The sequence below is a fragment of the Perca flavescens genome, chromosome 8, assembly GCF_004354835.1.
Source record: "Perca flavescens isolate YP-PL-M2 chromosome 8, PFLA_1.0, whole genome shotgun sequence".
Taxonomy (NCBI): Eukaryota; Metazoa; Chordata; class Actinopteri; order Perciformes; family Percidae; genus Perca; species Perca flavescens.
In genome coordinates this window covers 23,385,098-23,400,170 of record NC_041338.1, presented here as the reverse complement: position 1 = coordinate 23,400,170, position 15,073 = coordinate 23,385,098, and the positions used below count along the sequence as shown (strand labels likewise).

The window sequence follows — 15,073 nt, the reverse complement described above, 5'->3', positions numbered from 1 at the left end:
TAGCCTGTGTTTAACTATTTTTGTGTGAGATAGATTTTGCCCTTATAAAGGGTTGATTATAGTCTAAACGGGGAACTCCTCTTTCCCTTCAAACAGTGTCAAGCATTAAGCAGCAGATGCGTTTCCATTTAGGACTATTAGGCTACCTTAAAACTGATTTATGATTGATAATTTATTTATTTTAAAAAAAATTGTCTAAAGGTTTACGAAACAAATGGAATTTACATGCAATAATCAGTTAGAACTATGGTTTTATTGATAAGATCGGCTATGTCTGTCCTCATAATAAATAATAATAACTTATTTTCTGGAGAAAACGCGAACAATGCGCATCTCATCTGTTCCATTCATTTACAAGAGTCGATATTGAAACTTACAAATCATGCACATCTACAGTTTGTAGTCTGGGTTCCTGATACACATACTGTAACCTTCAGACGTCCAATACAGGCTCACGTCTTTGAATCCCATTACATATTCACCACGTTATGACAGTTCAGGCATTGGCATCGTGGTAGAAGGTCCCATAACTAGAAGCCCATAATGTCCATCAACAGTGTGTCGACGTCCTGCCGAGGTATCCTTGAGCAAGACAGTGAGCTAAAATGCCTAAATGTAAAGGGAATAGTCAGACCTCCAATCCTCCGGTCGGCACCTGAATGTATCATAGAGCATAATCCATCCTGGTCCTTATTTTCGTTTTTCCTTGATTAAATGTCACTGAGGTCTCTGCGCGTCCCCTGCAGAGCATGCGGGTGCGCGCTCGGGGTTTCCAGCTGACCTCGAGGGTCTTCACGTGTCAACGGGACTCGGCACCATGCTGTTAGGTGTGTCCGGTAATTGAGACGACAGAGAGGTCACATCACTGCCCGAGGAGTTGCCCAGAGAGCCCGACTCAGAGAAAGACACCTGCCGGAGGAAACGGAAGAGAAGAATTCAGATCAACAAAAACTGATTTTATGATTTATGTTTTCTAACAGATCGTCTCTTTCTACTGGTGCCACACTTTTCACGTGCCCCCGTAGAGATGCCAACATGTGTGTTCATGTCCAGCATCAATGGGAGCTCCAAATGGATGTAAAAATAGTTGTATAGGCCTATTTATTTTTCCCCCTTTTTTTAAAGTATCAGGCCTATACCTACATACGTAAACAAATCATTTTATCAGTTTTGTAAATCTTTTGAGACCACATCATCTTATCAAGTGGCCTCACGTGGGGGCCTACACAAGGTTGAGAAACAGCTTGTTTTTACTTGAATCTTTGGGAAATCAAAGGCGTCAATATTACTTGTTGAAATAATTGTTAAGGCGTTGTTTTTAAACTTAAATGAAGACCATCACCATCATCACCACCACTGTCATGAATCTAATGTTTTAGGCCATCAGCTTAATCTGCATTTGAATTATTCTTTATTAAATGGCTAATTGGAGTTTAACAAATCAGTCTCTTTCCTTTTCCTTTGTGCGTGTGCGCCTAGCAGCCCCTTTGTATGATTTTAAATAGCCTATCATTTATCCTTAATAGAATGTATTGGATGTAATCATACCAGCTGTTGGAAGGCGGGCTGGTCCAGGTCGCTCTGCAGGGCGAAGTCGCTGAGGGTTTTCCACGGTGGCTGGTAGGTTTGCACCTCCACAGGATTCCCTTGCACGGTGTTGTCGTGCCGGATCGGGCTGCCTGCCACCAGAGGTGTGCCTGTCAGACCCTGCAGATTCTGAAGGAGGAACGAAAACATTCAGTTCGCCCCAAATCTTGCCAGAGATGTAGTCTGGACAGTGTAGAGTCACTTCAGGATAACATATAGTCTGCTGTTCAGCCACATGATGCAGAGATAATTAAAAACAATCTTTTTTGTCATTGTGTGGGAACTGACAGGCAATTATGCGCAACGACATACAAAAAAAAGGGAAAGACCAATGTTAATTTTCTGATCACCACTAATCTGCAGACATGCATATTAAAGTGATATGAGCCTGTAAAATAGCCTAAATCTAAATCTGCAAAAGTTATAGGATAGAGTGGGGTTAACGGTGGTCTGCTGTGCCAAAAATGAAATTATTTTCCAATTCAAAAATATTTCAGTTAAATAATTCAATTTACAATTTTTTTCTGATTTATGAAAATACAGTATAGCCTAGCCTATCATCTGTCTACAGTATATCTAAAATGAAACTGGAATAGAAGAATTTGAAAAAAACGAGAAGCAGTTGTTTTGCTGTTTCTTTATAGAGTTGTGTAACGAATCATTTTATTTTTTCCACAATTAGCAATTAAAGGTTTACCTATAATTATCAGCACTTTTAAATATCAAACTGAATCTGGTTTGTTTTTTTCTTGTTCTGGTTTCTCTACAGTATTTGCCATTTCACTATGTATTTCTTTATATTATCGAGCAAACGTGTAACAATAATATTGTACACAAAGACCTTTCTTGAGTTACCTTCTTTTTTTTTAAACCAGTTGGACGAATTAATCACATGTTTTGCGGGGCAAGAGTGACAGTAAGCTATAGGCTATAATTTACAAATTAGAACATATGCCTTCATAAGCAGGTGTTGCCCAAAATACACCACTTCTTTTTTAAGTTATGCAATGAAAGTATACAAACATGAACTCACGGTTTTGTCGCAGTGTTGCTGTGATTGAAGCTGCTTCATCAGGATGGACCTCTTCTTGTCTTTGCAGCGCTTGTTCTGAAACCAGACGCGGATCACCCTGGGGCTCAGGCCGGTCATCTCCACCAGCTGCTCCTTCATCAGGGCGTCCGGTCGCGGGTTGGCGTTGTAGCAGGTCCGCAGGGTGTGGAGCTGCTTCTCGTTCAGCACCGTCCGGATCCGGGTGGTCTTCTCGGACTGCTTGTGGACGTGGTTCCGGTGATGAGGAGGATGCCGGACCGAAACTGGTTCTGAGGTAAAGGAAAAATGTAATTAGAAATTAAAAATAATAAATAGGCTAAATAATAAATAGAAAATGTTTTGGGTTTTTTTACGTCTAAGAAATTATAGTTAACTTAAAATAATAAATGAAGCAGCTTATGGATTTACAATTATTACCCTCTGCAGTTTATGAAAATATTAGGCAATAGAAATACCCAATATTAGGGTGCTGTACGGTCACTGCACTCATATACAACTTTCCAGACAAACTGTAGCCTAGGCCTATATGGAGGCCTGTAATACAATAGAATCGTGAATTATATGGCTCAATTCTGGCCCCGAAAACTTTTGCAAGGACGATAAGCAGTCGGGTTAATGAACATGCTTATAATAATAATACTAATAATAATAATAATTAGTATAATAATAATAATAATAATAATAATAATAATAATATAGAATGCACAAGGTTAGGCCTATCCAGTTACTTTTGTGCACTGTGTTAATTGAATAGGTTGATAGTCAACCGGTGTATACCTGAGATGTGCAGCGGTCTGGTATGAATGTTCCCCGGGCTCAGCGGGCTCCCTGCAGAGGCCCGCTCCTCCAGCAAGCCGTGATCTGCCCGACACAGTAGATCGTCGTCCCGCAGAGAGAACTCGTCGCCTGGCAGGAGGTGACGGCTGCAAACCGAGCACCGAAAACACTCCATGTGATACACGTTGTCCCGAGCTCTCATCACCAGATCGCTGCTGCAGAAGCCCATGTTACACTTTGCACATTTGATGCCAAATAACCTGAAAAGGAGCACGAAGACTGTATTGGTCTCATGCAATAGCCCTAAAATCTGTTACATTAAACGAATCTTGATTCAAGTTCATGTTCAAAAGAAGCGTTAAAAGCTGTGAGCTTCGGTCACAGGAAAATAAAAATAAAAATAAAAAAACGATTGCCTGCAACACAATTCTGATTCAGGTCTTTAAAGTTCATGATGCACAATTTTGCGCACTTTCATTTGCACACACTGCGCATTTGCCATTGAAGTGGACATGATAATATTATTTAAAATCGTCTCAGTTGCCCCTTTAATATACACCACTTTCTTTTCTTATCAGCACAACACATGACCTCTGAAATTAGGAAAGGAAAACATCCTGAAAACTCTGTTGAACTCCTACCTTGCATAATCTCTTTTACAGTAAGTCTTTCCGTCTCGGACGAAGCAAGTGCAGGTCTCGTCCAGGTACTGGCTGCACTCTGCACACTTGAGGCAGGCTGCATGCCATTCCAGGTCCGGGGAGACTCTCAGGATGTACTGGTCGTGTATCTGACTTCCACAGCCCACACACATTGCGATTCCCGACTTCTCTGTGAGGAGGGGAATGCATTAATGCAACACTGCGCGCGCTCTTTTAATCCCCATGACATCCCTGTTAAACCCCTTTAACCTTAAGGAGAGAAAATGTTGCGCGCGTATCACAACAAACATGTGGGTCCTCCGAGGAATATTACAGTATTATTATAATGCGGCCACAGGAGCTAAACATATCCCCAGTGAACTGCATGGGTCACTTGAAACGCACGAGCACCACAGTTACAATACCAGTTTATTATATTATATAATGGCTTTTTTGTTTTGTTAGGACAGGTCAGTTGATCGTCCCTGTTGCAGTTTTCAATATTATTCTGCAAATATCGAAATAAATCGAGCAATTAATCATCAAATGTAAGAGATACGCCGGGCAGACTATGTCTTAAAAAGGAAATTAAAAACTCACAACAAAACCCCCATGACAATAAAAGAGTAGAAAGAGGAATAACTTACTTTTGGAATGATCCCCCATATCATCCAAGAAAGAAGTATTGAGCAAGATATCCACCATACAGGAGAAATAGCCCAGTGCAAGCCGATAGATGGAGGAGAGGAGCGGCAGAGGAGACCGTCCCGTTCCTGGCTGGATGATAAACTTGTATTCCTCCACCGAGAGGTGGAGAGAAAACAAAGATCCTCGACCAGTGACGTCTGCAAACCTGGATCTCTGTTGGTCCGGGGAGAGGGTGCCATGCAAATCTCCTCCTGGACCTCTGCTCTTTTTTCTCTTTTGACTCTTTGGACTGGCTGTGAGAGAATTTTTTTCATCTTTTTGTCCCACAGCGCTGCCGACCCATCTCTATTTCCTGAAAGCAATTTCCCAGTTAACACACAATTGTAGGGGCTTACGTGTGATATAAAGTGTGACTTTAGACATTTGTTGTTATTTCCTTTGGTATTACATTCCCTTAATAGGCTATTTATCTAGAAGGCTACGTGTTTATGGTAGCTTATCCCTAAATATCATTGTGATATTGTGTTTTATAGTTGTTGTTGTTGTTGTTGTTGTTATTTTGGTTAGTTATTTTTGCAAATCTATCATTTTATGTTTGGATTCCCTCCAAAGTACGGCGTTGAACATGTACAAATGTTTAATATCTCAGATTATGATTTTTCTTATTTTATAAATAATGAAAATTATATTATTATTATTACATTGCTATTATTATTATTATTGTTATTATTCATTTTTTGGTAAGTGTCAGATTATTTATAATAAAAACCTTTAAAACTATTCGTTTTTCTTTTGTTTCTGTTTGGTGTAAGTGACTTTAATATAGTTAACCAATAGTCTCACCCTACTGTAGAGAGCCCTCTACTGGATGAACTATCATATAAGCCTAGATATCTTGGATCCACAGAGCGATCAATAAACTGTCAAATTTGAGATCTAAAAACAGATTATTATTTTTTCTTGAGCGCATGGATTATCCATAACTTCGTATAGCTACAGGGGCTTCACATTTTGTGACTGATAGTTGATAGAAAGCCCTGACGACAAATAGCTAAATACTGTAAATATGAAGGACACGATGCATGACTATTTACCATCACCTACACGGCATTATTATTGAATAGAGTAAAAGAGACAGAGTGAAGGAGTGTGTGTGAGAGAGCATGAGCACAATCGAGAAAGAGAAAGTCACATAACATGCGTTCAAAGCAAATAATGGGACAGGTTTTTGTAGATGTTTTCCAGTTTTCTCTTCTTTTTTCTTGCCCCCCTCTCACAGGCAGAAACATGCAGCCCACTATAAACACAAAGTGCTTATGCCTACAGTTGAATCAAATGTTGGCTGTTATATCCAACAGACCTGAAAGACTTTCATGCAGGTATCTGGTATTTATAAAGCCTTTGGATTCACGAGGAAAATGTTATAGGCTAAAAAATCTTTCAAAACATTCTAGAATTATGCTATGTTTTAAAAAATGTAATTTGATTAAATATTGACGTGCGCTTCACTGTTCAATAGCCTAGCCTATAATAATTTAATTATTATTAAACAATCATTAAAAAAGTATCTTTCTACACAGAAGAGCTTAAAAAAGAGAAGCTTTTTTCAGAAATTGGATTTTTCATGTATTTGCAACTAGATATGTGCAATATTTAACATTATTTATGAAAATTAGGCTAATACTATTTTTTGGTCTGTTAGCCTATTTGTTACCGGATTAATTGTAGCCTACTGATTTAAAAGACAATTTAGTTACTGTAACAGTAGCACTATAATTAAAATCAGAATAGAAAAATAAGCTTTCCAACGAGGATCTAAGCGTTTTCCTACTTTATTTAGTCTCCGAGGGAGAAATTGAAATATGCACCCCTAAAATAACTTGAATGCCTGTTATAGTTATTGCTAGACCTATCTCCACAGCGATATGTTACTGTTATGAATCAATGAATCGTAAATGTTTCCATATGTTGAACTTATTATAATAAAACATCAAGCTGCTGTTTATTTTTGAATAAGTTTTGCAGTTGTTTCATTTTTTTTACCAGATTGTCGGAGAGAAAGAGCTACAGACCGGAAGTTATGTTCTAAATCTCGCGAGAACTCTTCGCTATCGTCAGATTACCTTTGACACAGTTTTATTCCTTCAGCACTGAGGAACAAGCAGCCACAAAGGTCCAAGATGAACAGAGCTTTTAACAAAACAAGTCTGAAACAGTTGGTAAGAGTCTGGCAGTTATAACTTAGTTAATAACACTTAACACAAATATTGTATCGATCTGTTAGCGTATAGCAGACGAGCATGACACACGTCACTTAGCTAGCTAGCTCACTAGTGTTTTGCACCACTTGCTAGCTTGCTAGCTAAATAAGACATAATGCAAGTCGTGCTCGTCTGGCAAGCCGTGGTTTTATTTGTGTATGTGTGCGTGACAGCGTTGTTTGACTTATTCAGACAAAACTTATACATCGTGATAAAGCAAAAATGTACGTTAACAGTTTTGTGTAAGAGTTCGCTAGTGGAAGCATAGCTAGTCTAGCAGTTATGAAACCTTGTAACGACGAACAGCAGTTACCAAACTGTGAAACTGTCATTGGCGCAGCAGCTGTTCCCAAAGTGTTACCTAAGGCATTTAATATTACATGAGACGTGTAGCAGTATATACTAATTTATTAAGTAACCAAGCATGTGTTTATTTGATGTTTTCTCGACTTGTTTGACTTCCTTTAAATGACCTTCATAAACTGATGGTGTTAAGTCATGTCCAGATGAGTCTAGTACTATCCTGTTTTACTTTGATAGAGCCTGATGCAGCTGGTTCAGAGGTTGCACTGTTGTAGCCATAAAACCTAGACAAGCAATTCAATTTTATTTATAGTGTCAAATCATAACAGAAATGATCCCAGCACACTTTAGAGTAGGTGTAAACCGCACTATATTTTACAGAGACCCAACAATTTTCCCAAGAGCATGCATTTGGTGCGACGGCGGTGAGGAAACACTTTTAATCAAACAATGTTTAATCAAATGAAATAAATTCATTTCTAGAGCTGGGTGATATTACAATAAAAACACATGAATATCATACTTATATTTAATCACATGTAAACTTTAAAGATCAAGAATGGCAGCAGAATTGACAGCTCAGAAAACTATTTTGATTGGTTTGTATTGTTAATTAGTCAAAAATGTTTCCTGAGGATTAAGAAAAACATATTTTCAGTGGTAAATATTGATACACAGTTCTAATCTTTGTATCATTTGTATTTATAGGTTATACATTTGAATGTTATAAGCAACGTCTATAAACTCAAATATGACACTGTTCACAACGTGGCACCACCAGATCTTTGGTTTTACTGATGCATGAGTGCATTGAATACTGAGATGTTGACATTTCTTCCAACAGACTGGTGTCCTCCAAAGGTTTCAAAGCACCTTGGTGGTTGTAGAGCACAACAATGACAAGCTGACCCCTATTACACTCAATGCCATCACTGCTGCCAGTAAGCTGGGTGGAGAAGTGTCTTGTCTGGTGGCTGGAACAAACTGTGCAACGGTAGGCAAAGCTTTTTAGATTGGCCTGCTTAAGGGATCACTAAACGTTTTGTATTTGTGATATAATGTAGATGTTATTTTGGCATCACCATACTGAATTAATATATGGATAAATAAAAACACTAGTGAAAAATGTATAAACTGCATTTGAACATAAGCTACATGGAGACAAGAAGACGATATAGAAGGTGGGCAGTAAACCTTGATACATTTTTTGTCTTCTCAGGTTGTAGAGCAAATCAGCAAAGTACAAGGTGTGAAGAAGGTTCTGGTTGCTCAACATGATTCTTACAAAGGTTCCCTGCCAGGTATGTAACACGAAAGAAACTTGATGCCTATTATTAATTTAACTTTCACTCACAGAGCAAATATATACTGAACATTCATGTTGTTGTTTTTGCAAACACACCGCTTATTATTTGCTGAGTCACACATTCACAGCTGGATGATGTAGTGCTTGACTTGCTCAAGGGCATCTTGGTAGTAGTAACTGAGGCACGGGAGATTGTTTTTAATTTGATCCCTGCTCGTATGTTAAAGATGGACAGGAGTGTCTCCTTTGCAGCCATAGCCAGGCCTATAGGCTACCTGATTTTGTTTCAACTTTCTGATTCTCTTTTTTTCCCCAGAGGAGTTGACTCCACTTATCCTGGAAACACAAAAGAAATTCAATTTCACCCACATCTGTGCTGGTGCATCTGCCTTCGGAAAGGTAAGTCATGGACAAGAGCGGTACCTTTTTCTAATTTGAATTTATATATGTTGAAATGCATTCATTTTCTTATCGCTAGTCAATGAGTTACTATTCTACCAAAAAGAAGAAGCAGAGTTGATTATCACGTTTTTCCCTGCTTATTCATCATTTTGTTCTGCAGAACCTGCTTCCCAGAGTGGCTGCCAAGTTGGATGTTGCTCCAGTTTCAGATATCATTGAGATCAAGTCTCCAGACACTTTTGTCAGAACCATTTATGCTGGTAAGTACTGTTATCAGGGTAAAGAAGTAACAAATGTTTTTTTATTTTTTATTTGTCCACTGTTTATTTCTAAAGAAACACGACAAAGTATAAAAGGCTCCATTACCTTGTATCTGATGTTAAGGCCCCACCACGCGACTTTCTATCGCACAGTAGAGAAATTACCGTATAGTCAGGAGAAGCTCGCAGGCAATCGGGGGGACGTGGAGGCATACAGTCAAGAGAGAAGCCCATAGAGAGTCCATGAAAAGCATCGGTAGAAAATATTTCAGCAACGTTTTGATGGATTGAAAATACTTTGGTATGTGGCAAGTGAATTCATATAAAGTAACATTTATCCACGATCCACTTCATCCACAAGATTCGGAATGATTCAGATTTCTCTTGGCACAGCTACCAGAAGACTTACAACTTTCAGACAGGTTGCTCACGTCACATCTACATCGTCAAGCTCAGTTTGAAAGTGCTTCTAATAGACTTCACTGGTCACTCAGTGTTTAATCATGTTACCTGGATTTGGTACAACCTTAATATGACGCAAATATAACTTAAACATTAGTCAGTCTTTCCAACAGGATTTAGCTCTAGCAAGTTTTCATTGATGATATCTTTGTGCTTTAAAAATATTGCATGTTAATAGTATTTTGATTATATAGGAAATGCTCTCAGCACCGTGAAATGCAATGAGCCGATCAAAGTCTTCACGGTCAGAGGGACATCCTTTGAGGCAGCTCCAACAGAGGGAGGAAGTGCTGCATCAGAAGATGGTTAAGTATCTTACAGATTCATCCAGAGAGCTCTGAGACAGTGCATGCTAAGATATGACTTTATTATGGATGTTTTAGTATTGATTCTTTGTGGGGTAATGATGATGACCTACTTTTGATGTTGTTTTTATAAAGAAATAAACATACCTGCAAACTAGTCGCTTTTCGGTGAAAATCGCCGTTTTGAATGGGAAAATGTCATCCACGTGATTCGTGTAGAGCCAAAGAGTTTTTATTGGGGGGTGGAGTACAATTTCCCATAAACGGGAGTTTCAAAAACCTACTGCGGTCTTCTTCACAATAAAACATCTTTGGTTATACATCACGTGAGTCATTTGGCCAATCACAATCACTGACATTAGTTTTGATCTAAGTGCTGTTATCTGCCAACAATATAATTGTTTTCTCTATCGTTGTTGTTAACATGTTTAACGTTATAATGGAAAGCAAGCTTGTCGGATTGTCAGTGAATTGTGTTGTTAGCCTACAACTAATAATAAATAAATAACTAAGAGTTTTCAGGTATGAGAAAAGATACAGTATACCACAACGAAACCACTACAAATGTTATTTGTTTAACATTACAAATTATATTTTAATACTTTGTCATTTTTGATCCTCTTATCTGTTGACTGCAGTTGCTACTTCTTCTCTCGCTGGAATTTCTGAGTGGCTGGAACAGAGTCTGACAAAGAGCGACCGTCCGGATCTGACCAGTGCTAAAGTTGTGGTGTCAGGAGGTCAGAAATCTTTTTGTGGTCTCAATTACAAATTATGGCCATGGATATGTCACCACTTTCTGTGTTTGTAGTAGTTTGTTGGGGTTTCACAAATGGTGTGTTTTTTTTTTCTAGGAAGGGGCTTGAAGAGTGGAGATAACTTCAAGCTACTTTATGACCTTGCTGACAAGATGAATGCTGCAGGTAGAGTATGGGATTTTCATTTTGTGTTAGTAATAACCTTCATTTTTACCTTTTTAATCTTTTGAACTAAAGTAGAGTTTAAATTGCATATTATTCTTTTTTTTCTAGTTGGTGCATCCAGAGCAGCAGTGGATGCTGGGTATGTCCCCAATGACTTGCAGGTTGGACAGACGGGCAAGATTGTAGCACCGGTAAGATATTAGTTTTCTGAAGTGGTTATTTGGATTTACGTTGACTTGTCCAGCAAATCAAGAAAGTAAGTTTTAAGTAGCAAAATGTGAACAGTTACCTTCAAAATCATGTTTAAAGGCACAAAACACTTTTGACGAATGCATGTTTGCCTTTTCACAGCATGGTTGCAATTCAGTATGATGAGGCTGGCTGCTCTGCCCTTTTAAAAAGGTTAACTTTCCATTAGGCGATTCAGCCGGGTTACCCCGGCTGTGATTACCCACACATTAGGCCCTGCAAAATGTACTTGATGGCACATTTAGGGCCGTAAATGATTTAGCTGGTCCATTAAAGCAGAGTGCACTGGATGTCTGGTCAGAGCCTCAGGCCAGGCCAGGCCAGACTGTTCAAATTGGATTTTCCAAATGTTATGACAAGCTTGTAGAATTTGGTTTGTTGCGTTGATTAAATATAATTTAAATCTTGATTTTGTTTATTTTCATCACCCTACCAATCTAAAAATGTTGTGCAAGATTTACTTTTTATTTATATGTATACGTGTAAGATAATCTCTTCTTTGCTGATTAAAGTACAATTTATCATCACACAGCTTAGGGTAAACATCAGAATCCAGTGTCTTTGAACAGTAGTTAGAATGTGTTAAAAACAGCTCGAGTATTGGAGTGTAGTTGTAACATGCAGGTCACTTGCCATCACATCGACATTCTTTCCACTGCTTGGTGATTAAATCCAGACATGTATTAATTGATTTCACTGATCTAGGGATGGTGTTAAAATGTTTAATGAACTACACACTTTGGATATTTTAGTAAAAAAAAAAAAATGGAATTTTGAATTTGGAATTGCCAAAAGCACCTTGCTTGAACCGTCCTTTCTCAAGAGTTTTCATCATCCCATATTTATGTTTAGCTTTTATAAACTGATTATGTAAGAGTGTACACTTGCAGATTGTGTTTCTTTATGCATTGTCTGCAGTTATGAGTCACTGTTGTGTTCACACATTGATACTCTGCTCTTCTGAGACTTCAGCTGCAACATTAAATAAACACTGAAATATTCATATGGCAGAGATGGTTTTCCCAGTGGGTTTGGGGAAATATGTGGACGGCTGACCCTTTGCACACTCGCCCCAGCAGCACACTCTGATACATTAGACACTTGTGGTCTTTATACCATCAGTCAGCTCTGCTGTACTGTAGTTCTGAAGTGTACCTTTTCCAAAAGCCTGAGATTACACTTTATGTCTTCAAGCAAGTAACCCTTGTTTGGTTGTCTTCTGTTTGTGTCCACAGGATTTGTATATTGCTGTTGGTATCTCTGGAGCTATTCAACACCTGGCTGGAATGAAAGACAGCAAGGTAAAGTCACTGGAACCACATATAAGGATTTTCCCAACCTCCCCTTTTGTACAATTTCTTTTCTATGCATTTTCTTTTACCTGTTTTTTCCCCCATATATTAAATGCAACAACATGTTCCACTTTTAATATAGATATTATGAAACTGATGATATTAAGATAATAGCCTTAACTCTCTTGAGTTTGGTCACATACATTTGGCAGAATTTGTAAAAACAGCTGTTGCCTTACTACAAAGGTATTAGTACCACGTGAAATACAGTTGCCTGTCTGCATTTACATATGTCACACACAATGAGTACACAGCACCCACAAACATAACTCTGGTTGCCCTTCCCTCTGTCATGATGTGTGGATGTTTCTGTATTGTTTGCAATTAAGAACTAAATGTTAGGCTGTTGTCATAAAACATCACATTTCTGTGACATTCTGCATTAAAGTCTAAATTAAATTTTTATTAGATAAACAATCATTGTTTCTGGGCTTTTGGTTAAGAATGAGACATTTACGCAGTTTGGTGCTAAAAATGTTTTATTTTATTTTTTATTTAGACTATTGTTGCCATCAACAAGGACCCAGAGGCTCCCATTTTCCAGGTGGCTGACTACGGCTTGGTCGCTGATCTTTTCAAGGTAAGTGTCTGGGATTGATATTGCTGCAGCAATGTCACTATGATCTTCCTTTAGGAAAAAAACAAGCAGCAAGTCAAAAACAGCACTCATGCACCTTCTGCCTGGACTTACTCTTTATGTTTGACGGCCAAGAGTGCAGAGTGACAGTCAGAGTATAACATTTGCTTTCTCACTGATGAATTTTGCACGATGCCTTATTCCACCTAATGGAAATGTGCAACTGTTGAATTATTAAGTTCTTGAATTAATCAGAGGAGAGTTGTGGCTGCACTTGCCGTGAAGAGAGAAAGACATTAGCCCATCAGACGATATAAAAAGTGATCAATAGTTACTAAAAGGTGGCTTCAGTTTTGTATTCAGCTTCTACTTGCCAGGCTTTTTACACGCTCAGTTGCTTTCTTGTATCTAGTTGGTACTTGAGGATAGTGATCCAGGAGTGTTGGCACGACTAACACTGGAGTCCAGTGCTGCTTGTGAAAGGCTAGTATGTTGTATTTTCATGTGTGTCCTGTTGGTCATGTTTTATTTAGCCCCTCAGTAGTCATTGTGCAGCCCAGGTGTCCCGACTAACTCTGTAGAAGTGATTAGTAATAATAGCTAGTGGCAGTAGAGTTGTGACCTACTGGGTGCGATCACCTTACATGTGATCACTCCTCAGATAGCTGATTAAAATGGATGGGCTTTCTACTTTTCCCCCAAATGGACAATTGATACCACGGACCAACTCAGACAGTGACTGATGATTCACTTCTGAAGTTGCTCGACTCCCAAGGAGAGCCATTTGAATAATTTTGTACTCATATTTACAATAAAATGCTTTTAGAATTTGTCTTCTTTAAAACTACACGACTGGCATTATCAGCGTGTTAACTTATGGGCCAGATGCCTCCCCTGTAGAATCTCGCTCTGCATTTGTCAACCTTGCGAACAGTGTGATACATGATTGCAGCCTTCTGCGGGTCATGTTAAATCTCAGATGAAAGTCAGTGGGCTCATTTAAACCGTGAGCACCAGTTTGTTTAATAAACTCATAAATCTTATTTTATGGTATATGCCGGGGATGAAATTACAGATGCTGGAGAATATTTATTCCCACATGTAAAGCCTGGGAATATTTCAAGTGGTTTTAGCAGTTATTAATGTAAAATAGAACATCATGTAAATGCCTAAAATATATCCACAGTTTAGTTAACAAGTGATTTATTTAAAAGTACACTGGAGCAATTACAAACATGTATCTTTTCAGATCACCATCTTTTCAGTACTGCAGCAAATTCCTGCAGCAACTACACTTAACAGAAAATATTCTCTGAGTTTGGTCCTGCCGTAATGTCAGTGAAAATTGTTTGTAGATTATTATATTTAAGTTTCTGCAATGTTTTCTCTTCAGGCTGTTCCTGAGATGACTAAAGCGCTGGAGAAGTGAGGAGAAACAAAGTCCCACAAACTTCCATCTTACAGCTGGAGCCTGCAGTAAGAAGACTATAGAGGGCGACCGCCGGCACCTATAGCCACTGCCAAACACATTTCTGAAGCTGTGAGTGTTTGCGTGAAAAAATAATTTTCACCGACATCTCTCTGACTGGACACAGAAGAACATTCTCAATCTAGACATAAAAGCCAGTTTTTATAAATACTATACGTGCATTAAATATTAAGAATTAAGCTTGTACCTACCTGGGGGCAGTGTTTTGTGCCTTTAGTAGTACACTCGTAGTTTGTATTTAATTTTCTGGTACAGCAAATGACATCTTTGGGAACACTTGACTTGTCTCTAACGTCGTTGACTGTAAGATTTAGCTCTTCAAGTGAACCTAGAGGATGTGTACTCACTGAGATGCTCTTGGAAAATAATGTATTAAATTGACAACTAATAAGTTTTCTCATTTTGCCATGTTTTCTCTTTATTTTATTCATTGTGCAATGCCCTCTTTCCATGATCAAGGTTAGTTTGCGATATTTAAGA

At 38.4% G+C, this 15,073-nt stretch overlaps 2 protein-coding genes across 2 annotated transcripts; one reads left to right on the top strand and one right to left on the bottom strand.

Annotated features, from left to right (window-relative positions):
* Positions 1-349: 349 nt before the first annotated feature.
* On the bottom strand, positions 350-4,823 carry isl2a (ISL LIM homeobox 2a). Its single transcript, XM_028586235.1, has 6 exons — positions 4,704-4,823; positions 4,057-4,246; positions 3,416-3,675; positions 2,621-2,907; positions 1,549-1,716; positions 350-909 (listed from the first exon to the last, which is right to left on the bottom strand). The coding sequence occupies exons 1-6, from the start codon at positions 4,759-4,761 to the stop codon at positions 793-795; spliced, it is 1,080 nt and encodes a 359-aa protein (XP_028442036.1). The 5' UTR covers positions 4,762-4,823; the 3' UTR covers positions 350-792.
* Positions 4,824-6,783: 1,960 nt separating this feature from the next.
* etfa (electron transfer flavoprotein subunit alpha) lies at positions 6,784-14,992 on the top strand. Its single transcript, XM_028586201.1, has 12 exons — positions 6,784-6,923; positions 8,113-8,262; positions 8,488-8,569; positions 8,891-8,973; positions 9,137-9,236; positions 9,893-10,003; positions 10,642-10,743; positions 10,858-10,926; positions 11,035-11,117; positions 12,411-12,476; positions 13,027-13,107; positions 14,498-14,992. Exons 1-12 carry the CDS (start codon positions 6,885-6,887, stop codon positions 14,531-14,533), a joined length of 1,002 nt encoding a protein of 333 aa, XP_028442002.1. The 5' UTR covers positions 6,784-6,884; the 3' UTR covers positions 14,534-14,992.
* Positions 14,993-15,073: the final 81 nt, after the last annotated feature.